Below are 12,164 nucleotides of genomic sequence, written 5' to 3'. Positions count from 1 at the left end.
CGCGACGGAAACATGAAATAAAAATTAAAAACCGGTTCAAATGGGTGTTCCTTTTGAAATTTTCAAACGATCGGTGTTCGTCAAAAGAATAATAACAAACATATAAGCATGCTAGACATGTGGCTAGAGGATGAAACAAAAATCATAGAAATATAACATGAAATTTTACCTTTTGTTTCTTTAGATGAACAGCAATGTGAGTTGTTTCCCTTTTCATTCCTCTTTCATTCACTTTAGGATCTAAATTAGAACTCCTCTAATTTGTCTTACCACACTACGGAATAGATATAGTTCCTCCTTATTACTAGATAGAATAAAGAACAAGAAGGAAAAATAACTCCAAACAAACACTATAGTTTAGTGCTTTTGGATTGTTTTATGTTTTAACTTGAAATCAAATTCAATGTATAAGAAAAGGAGAATATTTTGATAGAGAAAATAAGAGCAGCATTCGTAGCTCATGAGTTAGGTTCTATAGGATATGTGTGTAATTTTGTTTATTACATACAATTGAATTCAAAATTCAATAATACCAAGTTTGCCTCTAAGGCAACCTATACACATATGCACATAACCTTCAACCATGATATAATAGCCATTTCATAATGTTCACCATGGTGAGGAGTTTCAACTCCTTCTTAACTTGCTCTAACCTCCCTTAAATGGGCTTGGACTTCAAGTATGCACCGTCCTTGATTTAATCAAATTAAATTAAGAACAACCAAAATTCATTGAACAATAATTAATTAAATTAATTTTAACCCAACTGCGTTCAAATTGAGACTAGTTTTCATTTACCTATAACTGGAAGTTAGTATCGTCATAGCCTTCCAGAATCAACTTTCTATTGACTTGCATCAAGAACACTTCTTTGATTCTTATTCAGATATTAAAGAGTAATCTTAACTGCTATGCAGTGCTTTCTTGATACACTCCCGATATTCATTATTATACTCAAAGCATACACAACATTCGGCCTAGTGCATCTGACCACATACCCATGTTGTCTAAAGCAAAGAACATAGAGGATGTCAAACACCTTTTTGAACTCCTCATCAGTCCATGAAAACGAATCTTGGACAGCTTAACCATATGATAAGGGAAGGAATCAAATTTCTTCATGAAGAATTGCGTGAATATTGTTTGTGCTTCAGTGTTTCCCAACATCTTCACATCATTCCAAATCAGTAAGATGTTCGCATCTAACACACTAGGAATACAACTAAGTTTGCACTGACCTTCCAAATCATTCTCGACCTAAGTCATACCCTTCATGACCTTGTCTAAACGAATATTCCAGATACAGGAAGTTTTACACCTAGTTTGCACTCCATGTCTGAGGCTCCATGCTATTCATTCGACCCGATGTCTTACATTGCTTCTCCTTATGCCTTTGGATCATAATCCAATTGAATGGTAAGACTAAGAAACATGTACCTATTAGGTAACTAAGGTGTTCTAGTCATCCCTCGAGAGGCTGGAATATAGTGAGTTAGTGAAAGAATTCGATTACAAATTATGTTTACTGCATTTGACTGATGTTTCTGTCCACTTGATTCTTCAAGGAGCTATTCCTCATTTTAGTTATCCAACAAAATCCAATTTCCCTTATGATAGCAAATGAACCTATACAAACCTAGTTTGCCTCCCACTAGTCCCTTAATGTATGCAGAACCATCCCATATACTAAAGTATATTGTGGAAACAGGCCACATGGGCGAAGGTAATTTAGTGAAAGAATAATCGAATCAAGTCCAACAAAGTTTGATCCTTCCCTTATCAAAGACACCATTCAATTGTGGCACTCTGAAGAAGAACTCCACTGAGTGAGAATTTCATTCTTGTCAGATACTTCAACAACCCCCACTAAATACACACTACCTTGATCTAATCGAAGGATTTAATTTTTTAATCAGCTTGGTTCTCCACTTCAAGTCTAATTCTCTGAACGTTCCAAAGGTCCTTATACTTGTGAACCCCCTACTGGCTCTGTGTATTCAATGACTCATAGAATGTCTAATTGGATCCAATCTGATAGACCACTAGCAAGCACACTTTGTCCTACAAAGTGCTCTTCGGTCCTCATCTTGCTAAGGAAGGACTTTCAAGTTTGTAGACTCACTTGTCTATTTTTAGACTCTTTGAATTCATCAATTTTCTTATCCTAACTAGAGGAACGTGACCTAGCTTCGCATGCCAGATCTGTGAGTTTATCTTAATTATCCATTTTTACTATTTATTTTGAACACTCATAATCCAATTACGAGATAGTGTTGAAATAATTACGTAAACAACCTAGCATACAAGAACACTTCTTTGACTTGAAGCTAGTATCGTCATAACCTTCCAGAATCAACTCTCCATTGACTTGCATCAAGAACACTTATTCCTTATTCAAATACTAAAGAGTAATCTTGACTGCTATGCATGCAGTGCCTTCTCCATACATTCCCGATATTGTAAGTTTTGAAGACAATTGTAAGTTAAGCAATAGTAAATGTTTGGAGTTTAAAAAACAACTTAAATATTTACAATTTATTAATAAGCTGCAGATGTTGGCAAAAACTAAATTATAGCTTTTTATTTAAATTAAATTAATTTAAGCTATTCAAAAGCACAAGTTGTAAATATTTTATATAGAAAAAAACACTTTTTATCACCCTATTTTCAGCCATAAATTGTTATTACTTAATTTTTTAATTTAGCTCCAAATTGCTTCTACCTTTGATTATTAATTAGTCACATTTGATCATTGTAGTCCTAAACCCTTTCTACCTTAATTTCGTACATTAGGATGAATTGTTATTAATTTCGTATCATCAGTGAATATATATATATATATACAACTTTGCTTACATTTACTAGAACAGTTTAAAAAAAATGATTAATCACACAGATCAATTTTGTCATATTTTACTCTATGATTGAATTAGTTCAGTCGAATCAAAGTTGGAATAAAAATTTTACCAATTAGTGGAAATAGTATATATAACGAATAAATAAAAAAATAACACGAACAATATTGAAACCAATAAATCCAAATCCAAATCAACCAATACGTATGATGATCACTAATTGCACTTCAAATCCTCCACCTGTCGAGTGCCCAAATTGATACTCCAATCACACTTCATTTCTCCAGACTTGTTCCTCTTTATAACCTTCATGAGGTGCACCTTCCCGCTGACCTTCCCTCTGCTGCTCAGCCTCAAAACTCCAGAGTTCATCTCATTTCCCGACAGCCCCTCCGAGCTTACATCTACCGAGATATTAAACTTCTTGGTTTTTCTAGCGCTGGAACGCCCCCGCGGAACGACAACTTCTCCAACTTGTACGCCGTTGTACAAGATGGAAAGCGTGCTGTTCTGGTACTTGAAATGTCCAAAGTTGGTGTTCTTTATGGTGACTTGGGCCAGCAGCCTCATGTTGATGGAAGTGGAGTTGTTGTTGTTGTTGGAGCTGAAGCTTTCGATCGCCATGGCGTTGAATCTGACCTTAGGGCTTCTGACTTTCATGACGGTGAGAGCAAACACCAGAATGATTGCAGTCTGAAAAACGACGAATGCTGCAACGTAGGCTAAGCATTTCTTGTTGTTCCGTTTTCCTTCTCCCTTAGACATGGCTGATGGAAATGCTACCTCGGATCGATGTATATGAAATTTGATGTGAATGTATTGGTGGAGACAGAGATATTGAAGAATGAGTGAGTTTGAGGTGAAGGGCTGTCTGTGTTTGTGTACACATATATAGGGAAAAGATTAAGGTGGTCAGAATTGAAAACGAAGTGGTTACATTTGGAAATAAGAAAGCGTGTCGGGAGGACTTTTGACAATGGTATGATTAAGAAGGTTCCAATGCGTCGTATATTACTGAGTCGCTTCTATTTCACTTGTCTTGAGGCAACCGCCATAATCAACCCCCTTCTTCACAATTTAATAATGTCTACCCAATAAATTGAATTAGGGTTAATTACATTTCCTCTCTTAAAATTTGGTGTAATTATATGTACGTTTTTTAAATTTGCTTTTGTCTAACCAATAAGTCCGTTCATTAGTCAAATTCACCAATTTTGTTGATATTAATGCCTGTGAGGAGGTATATTTTCATGTTATAAGGGTAGTTTAGACAGAAAAAATATACTTGACGTACAATAAATCAGTAATAAGTAAATCGATGGTAAATATTAATTAATATCATCAAATTTGGTGGATTTTGCTTAACGGGTGACTTATTTGTTAAATGGAAGCAAATTTCAGGTACTAAATGTAATTTCCTAAACTACAAAAAATTTACGTGTAATTACACTAACCACATGAAAGAGGAGTATAATTATCCCTAATAACTATTGGGCTTCTGCTGCAAAATCTAATTACAGTTGAATGCAGTAAAAGACAGCAATTTTCGTTCCTCAACTACTTTATATTTTATGTTTGTATATATATATATCAGGTTTTATCGTTCAAAAAAAAGTATGAAAACTTTTAACAATCTCTGTTCGTGTTCATATTATAGTCTGAACTTGGAAAAAAATAATTAACCCGACAACTTCCTCAATTTTATGAAGTTATATCACAGATTAATTAGATTGATATTATAATAAAGATATAAGAGAATATAAATGTTATTTCGACACATATTTATTGGAGAAATACCTACTTTTTAATATTTATTTAGATTATGAATGCTTCCTTCTTTATGATATTAATAAGGGATAATATTTTTTATTAGTAATCTTTATTTGGAAATAAATTAATATAAATAAATGATGTAATTCAAGATATTATACAAAATTCTTCTTGTTTCTTTTATGTATTTCCTTGTTATTATGCTCGACTAATTTCTTTAATTCCAATTAAACATATAGTGAATGCTTGACTCCTATATATTATGAGATCTAATTATATCTTCTACTTTATTTCAGTTACATATTTGTGTTTATGTTCTCGAGGCTCCTGTTATAAATAATTTGATTTTTGAACGAAAAGATCAATTATTTTGTCTAGCCAATTATTTTTTTTAAATTTATAATTGTTTGAATAGTCTAATAACTAGTGACAACATAGCATAGTTCATTATGTCGTAGTACCGATTATGTTATAGGAAATACACAATCTAATTTAAATGAATCCTTTTAGTATATATTGCATTTTAATATTTAAATTATAACATATGTCCCTTCATTTTCCTCCATTGTTGAGGTTAGTGGTGTTAGTAGATGTTTTTTGCCACAATATTATAGCCACTAACTAGCCATTTATCTCCACTATCTCTTATAACTCATCACATTATTCTCCACATCACATTAAATTAGTGGATGATTTCTACACCTATATATAAAATGGGGCATCATCTACTTGTTTTGATCCGCACATATGCATATATTTTACGTGCAATTATCCTATAAGAGATAATTATATTAGTTGTAGGAAAGTGTTCTTTTGATGGAACTTTGGACTCTACTACTTGTCCAAAGTGATCGAGTTAGACTCATACGATATATTCGGGTTGTTGTATCCTAGAAGGGACAAGTCAATAGTGATACATTTGAACTAGTGATAATATTTTGTTGTAGTGTGCTTGCATCTTCTTAAAGTGAGCGAGATATCCGCGCCTTAGCCTGAAAATTTATTTTTTATTTTTCAACTTTAATTGTTATTCTCCAATAACTAAAGGAGATTCTTATGACTACAGTTGAAAAATCAATGGATGTCAATGTGGGAGATCTAAATAAGCCCTTTAGCTTCAATAATACTCATTTCAAGACATGGAAGGGTAAAGTAATTCTTTACCTAAGCCTTCTCAAGGGGCAAAATGCTTTTTTAGTCACATAAAACTACGGCCGACTCTGTTTTGGTACCATAACTTTGACAGGTGTATTTTTAGTCCCATAAGATACAAAATCATGTTTTTTTAGTTCCAAAAAGTCATGTGCGTTGCATATAGTTGTTAACTGCGGTTTTGTTCCACTAATTTCTATTAACTATTCCTTCAGGAGGGAAAAATGCAAGTGAGGCAGTAAAAATGGAGGAAAAATAGATTGACAATCAAATTTTTTCCCTCGTTTATTCTATTTCTCTATTTCGCTCAGACGGAAACCAAAATAAAAACAAAAATTAACTACAATTGAGTCAAAAGTGCCAACTTCATTGATATTTAGAATTATAATTCATACAAAAGTTGTGGCAAAACAAGTCATCAAACAAGTATCTTTCTTTCTTCACAAAAAGGCAACATATTCATGACAAAAGTCACATCCTACACAAAAACAAGTGTCCTGCTTTGTCTACTTTTTTCTCTTCCCCTCATCCTTGGGTTGTTCAGATTGCATTGCAGTGTTCAAGTTTATCAACGTAAAATATTTTTTACCATCCTTCATAAGGATTGTTCCACTTGAATAAGGCACATTAGGACTTGTGCATGCTAGAGACTTAGATGCAAAATAAAAATTGCATATGATGCAAAATTACTTGAAAAATGTGTACCTGTTATTGGATTAGATACAAAATCTGGAGGATGATCAAGCATAACTGGTGGTGCCCTAGTACTCACTCTTGGATGCATAAATGGTGGTTCATGTGTAGGAACACTAGGTGGTTTAGGATTGACATCATGGAAATGCATGGTTGATGCCACAGGTTCTTTTAAAAAAATATTGCAATCGCATTAGACAATGGAAAATAATACATCAAAACTAAGATAAAAAAGTTCCCAAACTCACATGGTGAGTGATGGCAACAGACTCACTTGATCCACCACCCTTCAAAGAATCTTCAAAACTGAATTTTCACATTTGATCCCCCACCTTTTAACATTAAAAAACAGTGGCTAAGTTACTTAATTTAAAAAGTGCTGCAAGTAGTTTCTAAATTTGAACCAGTGGCTACTGAGTTATTAACCTGTACAACTACAGCTTCATCTACATCATCATTCAAAATTGCTCTTTTCACAGCCTTTCTCTTCTGTAAAAACAGGAGTTTTTCATTCAGATTGAGACAAAAAAATGAGTTTAATTGTTGTAAAAATTGAATACTTAATAACTTACAGGCATATCATATTTAGTCTGGGTCACATCCTCTGGTTGGCGAAGTGGGGACACTCTTCATTCATAAGAATTTTCCCTTGTTGGTTCTGGGCATTTTCAGGTTGTGAGGTAATAGGGGGTTGTTCAAACTCATCATCTGGAGGGAATTCTTCAACAAATTCCTTTCATTTCCAGCCTGGAGATGCACCTATGTTGCAAATTGTGATATGTTATATAATATCGCATACTTTATTTTAAAAAAAAATTTACAACACAACATTCATTATTTTTCTACATGCTTCAGGTAGAAGAGGTGAATACCCTTGAAGCCATAACCCATCAGCCACAACAAATTGCACTTTTTAAATTAATATAATTTTAATATTATAATTGTTTGAATTTTAATATGTTGTTAAACATTCATTGAATATAATAAATTTATAAAAAATTAAACTAAAAAATAAATAAATAAAAGGGAGTCATGGTTGAAGTCGTGGATCGCATCCACGACAGCAAGTCGTGGTTGAAGTCATGGATCGCATCCACAACAGCAGGTTGTGGACGCGATCCACGACATGGCATTTTTTTAAAATATATATATTTTTTCATGTCGAGTCGCGGATGGACATATTTTTGCAATAATATTTATATAAAATTATAATTCAGACTGTTGATACTTGGGGATGAGACAACTACTTAGTATATTTGTAAATTAACATTCATTAATTTTAATGAATTTCTTTATTATAGTATACATGTTCAAATTTCTTCACCTATGGGAATTATAATAATAAAAAGTATTATGGAGTACTATTGTTGCATGGTAGTACATGCTTTAACATGTATACATTCTTTATTGTATTTGTTAAGCAAGCAACGTAATTGTAACCTCATTTTGGTTGATCAGAATTAGTCAACATTCATTTTTGGTGCAGTTCTTGAAATTTTAAGTGCATATTTTTGGTTTTTAAAAATAAGCCATTTTTCGAGTTTTGTTATTTATTTATTTATTTTTATAATTTTTAATTCACAACATATTAATTAAGTGGCAATGCTGGTCCAATTTACTTGAAAATTTTAATATCGATCAACATAAAATTAGTAGAAATTCTATATTATATCTTCTATCAAGAATTTTTTATCACATATTTTAGTGTCGGCATGCCAACGGGTGATTGATATTTGACCCTTTTTGAGAAATATTATTAGATTAAATGGTAATTTGAAAGTGAGATCCATACTACTATACTAGTCATGCATTGTGTTGTGTAACCAAGATGTGATCGATACACTAGAAAAACAATTATTATTGACTACAATATTAGTAATTACGGCTAAAAATTATGATAAATGGCTACTATCAACGATGATTAAATAAAATCAAAATAAAAAAACTAATTTTTCCACTATGAAAAATTTATTTGTCACGACTAAAAGCCCAACAACAACATCTCTTGCATTCAAGCCCAATGTTGCTTAAATGATATCTACAGAAATAAAAGGAGTTCTATGCATCAATGTAGACTTACAACGTTGTAATCCAATATAAATTCACGACAAGAGGAATTCCAATACATAGAACGAATCAAAAAATAACATGAACACTGTTGAAACCAATTAATCAAACAGGCAAAATGAACATAAACAATTCTGACAACCTAATTAACCCCAAAAACAACACGATGAAGATCGCGATTAAATGCACTTCAAATCCTCGAACTGTCGGGTGGCCAAATTGATGCTCCAATCACACTTCATTTCTCCAGACTTGTTCCTCTTTATTACCTTAATCAGGTGCACTTTCCCGCTCACCTTCCCTCTGCTGCTCAGCCTCAAAACTCCCGAATTCATGTCATTTCCCACCCTATCCCTGATCCCCGACAGGTCCACCGAGAAGTTAAACTTCTTGGTTTTTCTGGCGCCGGCACGTCCCCGTGGAACGACAGCTTCGCCAACTTTTATGCCGTTGTACAAGAAGGAAAGCGTGCTGTTTTCGTACTTGAAATCTCCGAAGTTGTTGTTCTTTATGGTAACCTGGGCCAGCATACTCATGTTGAACGAAGTGGAGTTGTTGGTGGTGGAGCTGAAGCTCTCGAACTCCATGGCGTTGATTCTAACCTTAGGGCTTCTGACTTTCATAACTATGAGGACAAACAGCAGAATGATTGCAGTTTGAAAAACGACGAACGCTGCGACGTAGGCTAAGCATTTCTTGCTGCTCCGTCTTCCTTCACCCGTAGACATGGCTGCACTGCTACCTCGGATCGGTGTCTGAGTATATGTGTATGCGTTGGTGGTGAAAGAGACGAAGAATGAGTGATCAATTTGAGGTGACGATGGTTGTCTAAGTGCTGTGTGTATATATATAAAGAGAGAAATGGAGTTTTTCAGACAAAAGACACAAAAATTCAAAAAATTCTCGTTGTACATTTATAATATGATTAGTCTTTTTTTTTAAATTATATATCAATCATACCTCTAAAGTATATTGTACTATCACATGTTAATTCAAATCCAATTAAACTCAGTCTGAATTCAAATTTTTCGAACAAGTGGTAAGAGTAGAGAGATTGAGTGTAAAATATTGAGGTAGGTATAATTAAGAAGGTTCTTCAACTCCAATATTGTTTGACTTGGGTCCACCACTTCCAGGCAACATCCTCACAAGTTTAAAAAATGTGTGTAATGAACTGGATCAGTACAATCGTTTCACGTTCTTCTCGAAGATCTTATTTTTTATGTAGAAGATCGCAGATATTATTTCGAGGTTGCCACTTTTTTTGTAATAAAAGATTCAACTTGCATTTTATATATAATTAATGAGAAAAATTGTAATTTAGAGGGTAGAATTTTTATTTTACACGAATCGATTAGGTCATGTACAAATTGTATGCCACTTAATTAGACCATCTACGAGTTACCTATAATTTTCTGTTTAAATTGATTGAAAAATAATTAATATTATCAAAATTTTAAAATTATGTACAAATTAAATTGTCAATTCGTGCAAAATTAAAAATAACTTTTAAATACTTATTGGACTAAAATTGCACGTGTTGGTGATAGGTAATGATGTAGCAAGAAATTAGTAAGAACAAATGGTTTAACTACTCTCTTCTTGATTTATTATAGCTAGAGAGAGCTATATACCCTCTTACATCGAATCTGACTCAAATATTGAAGAGTTACTTATAGAGAATATTTCAACACTTGTAACGATTGTTCATATTGTATGCTAACACTATAAAAAAAAATACAATATTTAATCATAGTTAATTATTATAGTTAAAAATAAATAGCCATAACAAATAGTAATTGATCGCGGTCATGCAACGGTTGTTGGCCGTGGTATCTGCGAGGGTGGCTAAAACATTTACCATGACAAATATTTTTACCTTTTACCATAGCTCTTAGCCATGGCAAATAACTTTTTTTTGGTAAAAAAATCTATGTTTATTCATCAATTTTATTTAATCAGGGTCAATATAAATTATTTACCATGATTTTTTAGTCCATAGCTATTAAAATTATAGCCAATAATCATTTTCTTCTAATGTAATTTTACTACAAAAAACATAAATAGTTATATATTATAAATGATTGAGCTTTAAAAATCATAATAAATCAATACTCTCATCAAAATCAAACAAAGTCAATGTAATGCACAACAACTAATAGTTTTTACCATAATTTATTTAGGGTAAAATACACTTTCCCCCTTAAACTATTCGTTATGTATCATTTACCCCCCTAAACTAACAAATATAACACTTACCCCCTTTATTGGATAAAAATGTCACTCATGCCTTGAACAGTTGTAATATTTTCAATATATTTTAGTATTTTGTACATTAAATCATCATCAAATTATTTTTTAATTATTTTTTTAATAAGTGATAAAATTATCTTAAAAATGGTGTATAAATTAATATATATAGATATATAGTATATATACAATAAATATAGTATAACTAATAACTTATATATGATTCTTAAAAGAATTTGACAAATATATATAAAAGTACACTTAACCAAAAGTTAAACATTTTTACAAGAAAAATGAATAAATATATTTTATCATAGTTTTTAAAGAAAATATGTTAAAAAACCGATATTTAATATTCAGTTTTATCTAAAAGAATAGGTTGTTAATAACTTAATCTTATTACCAAATTAATAGAATTTTATTCATGATTTTTTTTTTTTTGTATTTATTGTACTCTTAATGTAATTAACATTGAGTCCGTAAAAAAAATCGAACTATTTAACTTACTAATTATATTTTACTTTATTATAAATAAAAGATATTTTTTTCGTTTAAGAAAATTTTAATTAAACTTAACTGTAAAGTTACTAAAAAACTTATTTGAACTAAATATATATATATAATATAAGGATAATACTGTCTAAAAATTGGACTCTGGGGATAAATATTAGATTTGTTAATTTAGGAGGGTAATTGTTACATGACGAATAATTCACGGGGTAAAGTGTATTTTACCCTAATTTGTAATTATGACTAATATTTTAAGTTTATTTACACAACAAGAACTAATAATTATTATACAATCATAATTAATTAATATTTATTATAATTTTTTACTTTTAATTATAATAATTAACTACGACAGCAAGTCAGGTATGTTCTAGCTAGTGCATTAAGCATGAGTTGACTTCATAGCTCCATGATTCCATCACAGTTTTGGAGTTACATCACATATAGAATATTAAATAGGCATGTGAACGTAATTTCTAAAAATAATTGATAAGACTTGGACATGATGATATATATTTTCAAGAATGTTTGTCCACAAGGTTAAGTCGTATTACAGACACATTAATTAATTTTATCTTAATAATAGGGTTATTAATTATAATTAATTTTTTTTAAAAAAATGTGAAATTATAATTTTTTCGGAATAAATTCTAAAATTTCCAATCACACCACCTCCAAGAATTTACTGTTTGCATATTAACCTCCCTTCATATAAATATATATATGTATATTATATTTTTTTCTTATAAGTACAAATTTATATACAAAAATATTAAATAAAAGGTAAAAATAAAAATTTATATAACGATTTTTTGCTAATGTCAGTATTTTTTCATCCTAACCTGATATTGAAAGGGGTTAGGTATA

The 12,164-nt window shown here is 31.4% G+C and overlaps 2 protein-coding genes across 2 annotated transcripts; both read right to left on the bottom strand.

The window, feature by feature from the left end:
- LOC105159008 (late embryogenesis abundant protein At1g64065-like) lies at positions 2,958 to 3,731 on the bottom strand. The gene has a single exon (XM_011075941.2). It carries the CDS (start codon positions 3,618 to 3,620, stop codon positions 3,072 to 3,074), a length of 549 nt encoding a protein of 182 aa, XP_011074243.1. The 5' UTR covers positions 3,621 to 3,731; the 3' UTR covers positions 2,958 to 3,071.
- On the bottom strand, positions 8,717 to 9,265 carry LOC105158998 (late embryogenesis abundant protein At1g64065-like). Its single transcript, XM_011075932.2, has one exon. It carries the CDS (start codon positions 9,263 to 9,265, stop codon positions 8,717 to 8,719), a length of 549 nt encoding a protein of 182 aa, XP_011074234.1.

Source organism: Sesamum indicum, linkage group LG1 (assembly GCF_000512975.1).
Source record: "Sesamum indicum cultivar Zhongzhi No. 13 linkage group LG1, S_indicum_v1.0, whole genome shotgun sequence".
NCBI classification, from domain to species: domain Eukaryota; kingdom Viridiplantae; phylum Streptophyta; class Magnoliopsida; order Lamiales; family Pedaliaceae; genus Sesamum; species Sesamum indicum.
Note: the sequence above shows the minus strand (reverse complement) of the source record. Positions and strands in the feature narration are given on the sequence as shown.

Coding starts and splice junctions, on each gene's coding strand:
- LOC105158998 (XM_011075932.2), bottom strand. CDS start 9,265: ATGTCTACGGGTGAAGGAAGACGGAGCAGCAAGAAATGCTTAGCCTAC.
- LOC105159008 (XM_011075941.2), bottom strand. CDS start 3,620: ATGTCTAAGGGAGAAGGAAAACGGAACAACAAGAAATGCTTAGCCTAC.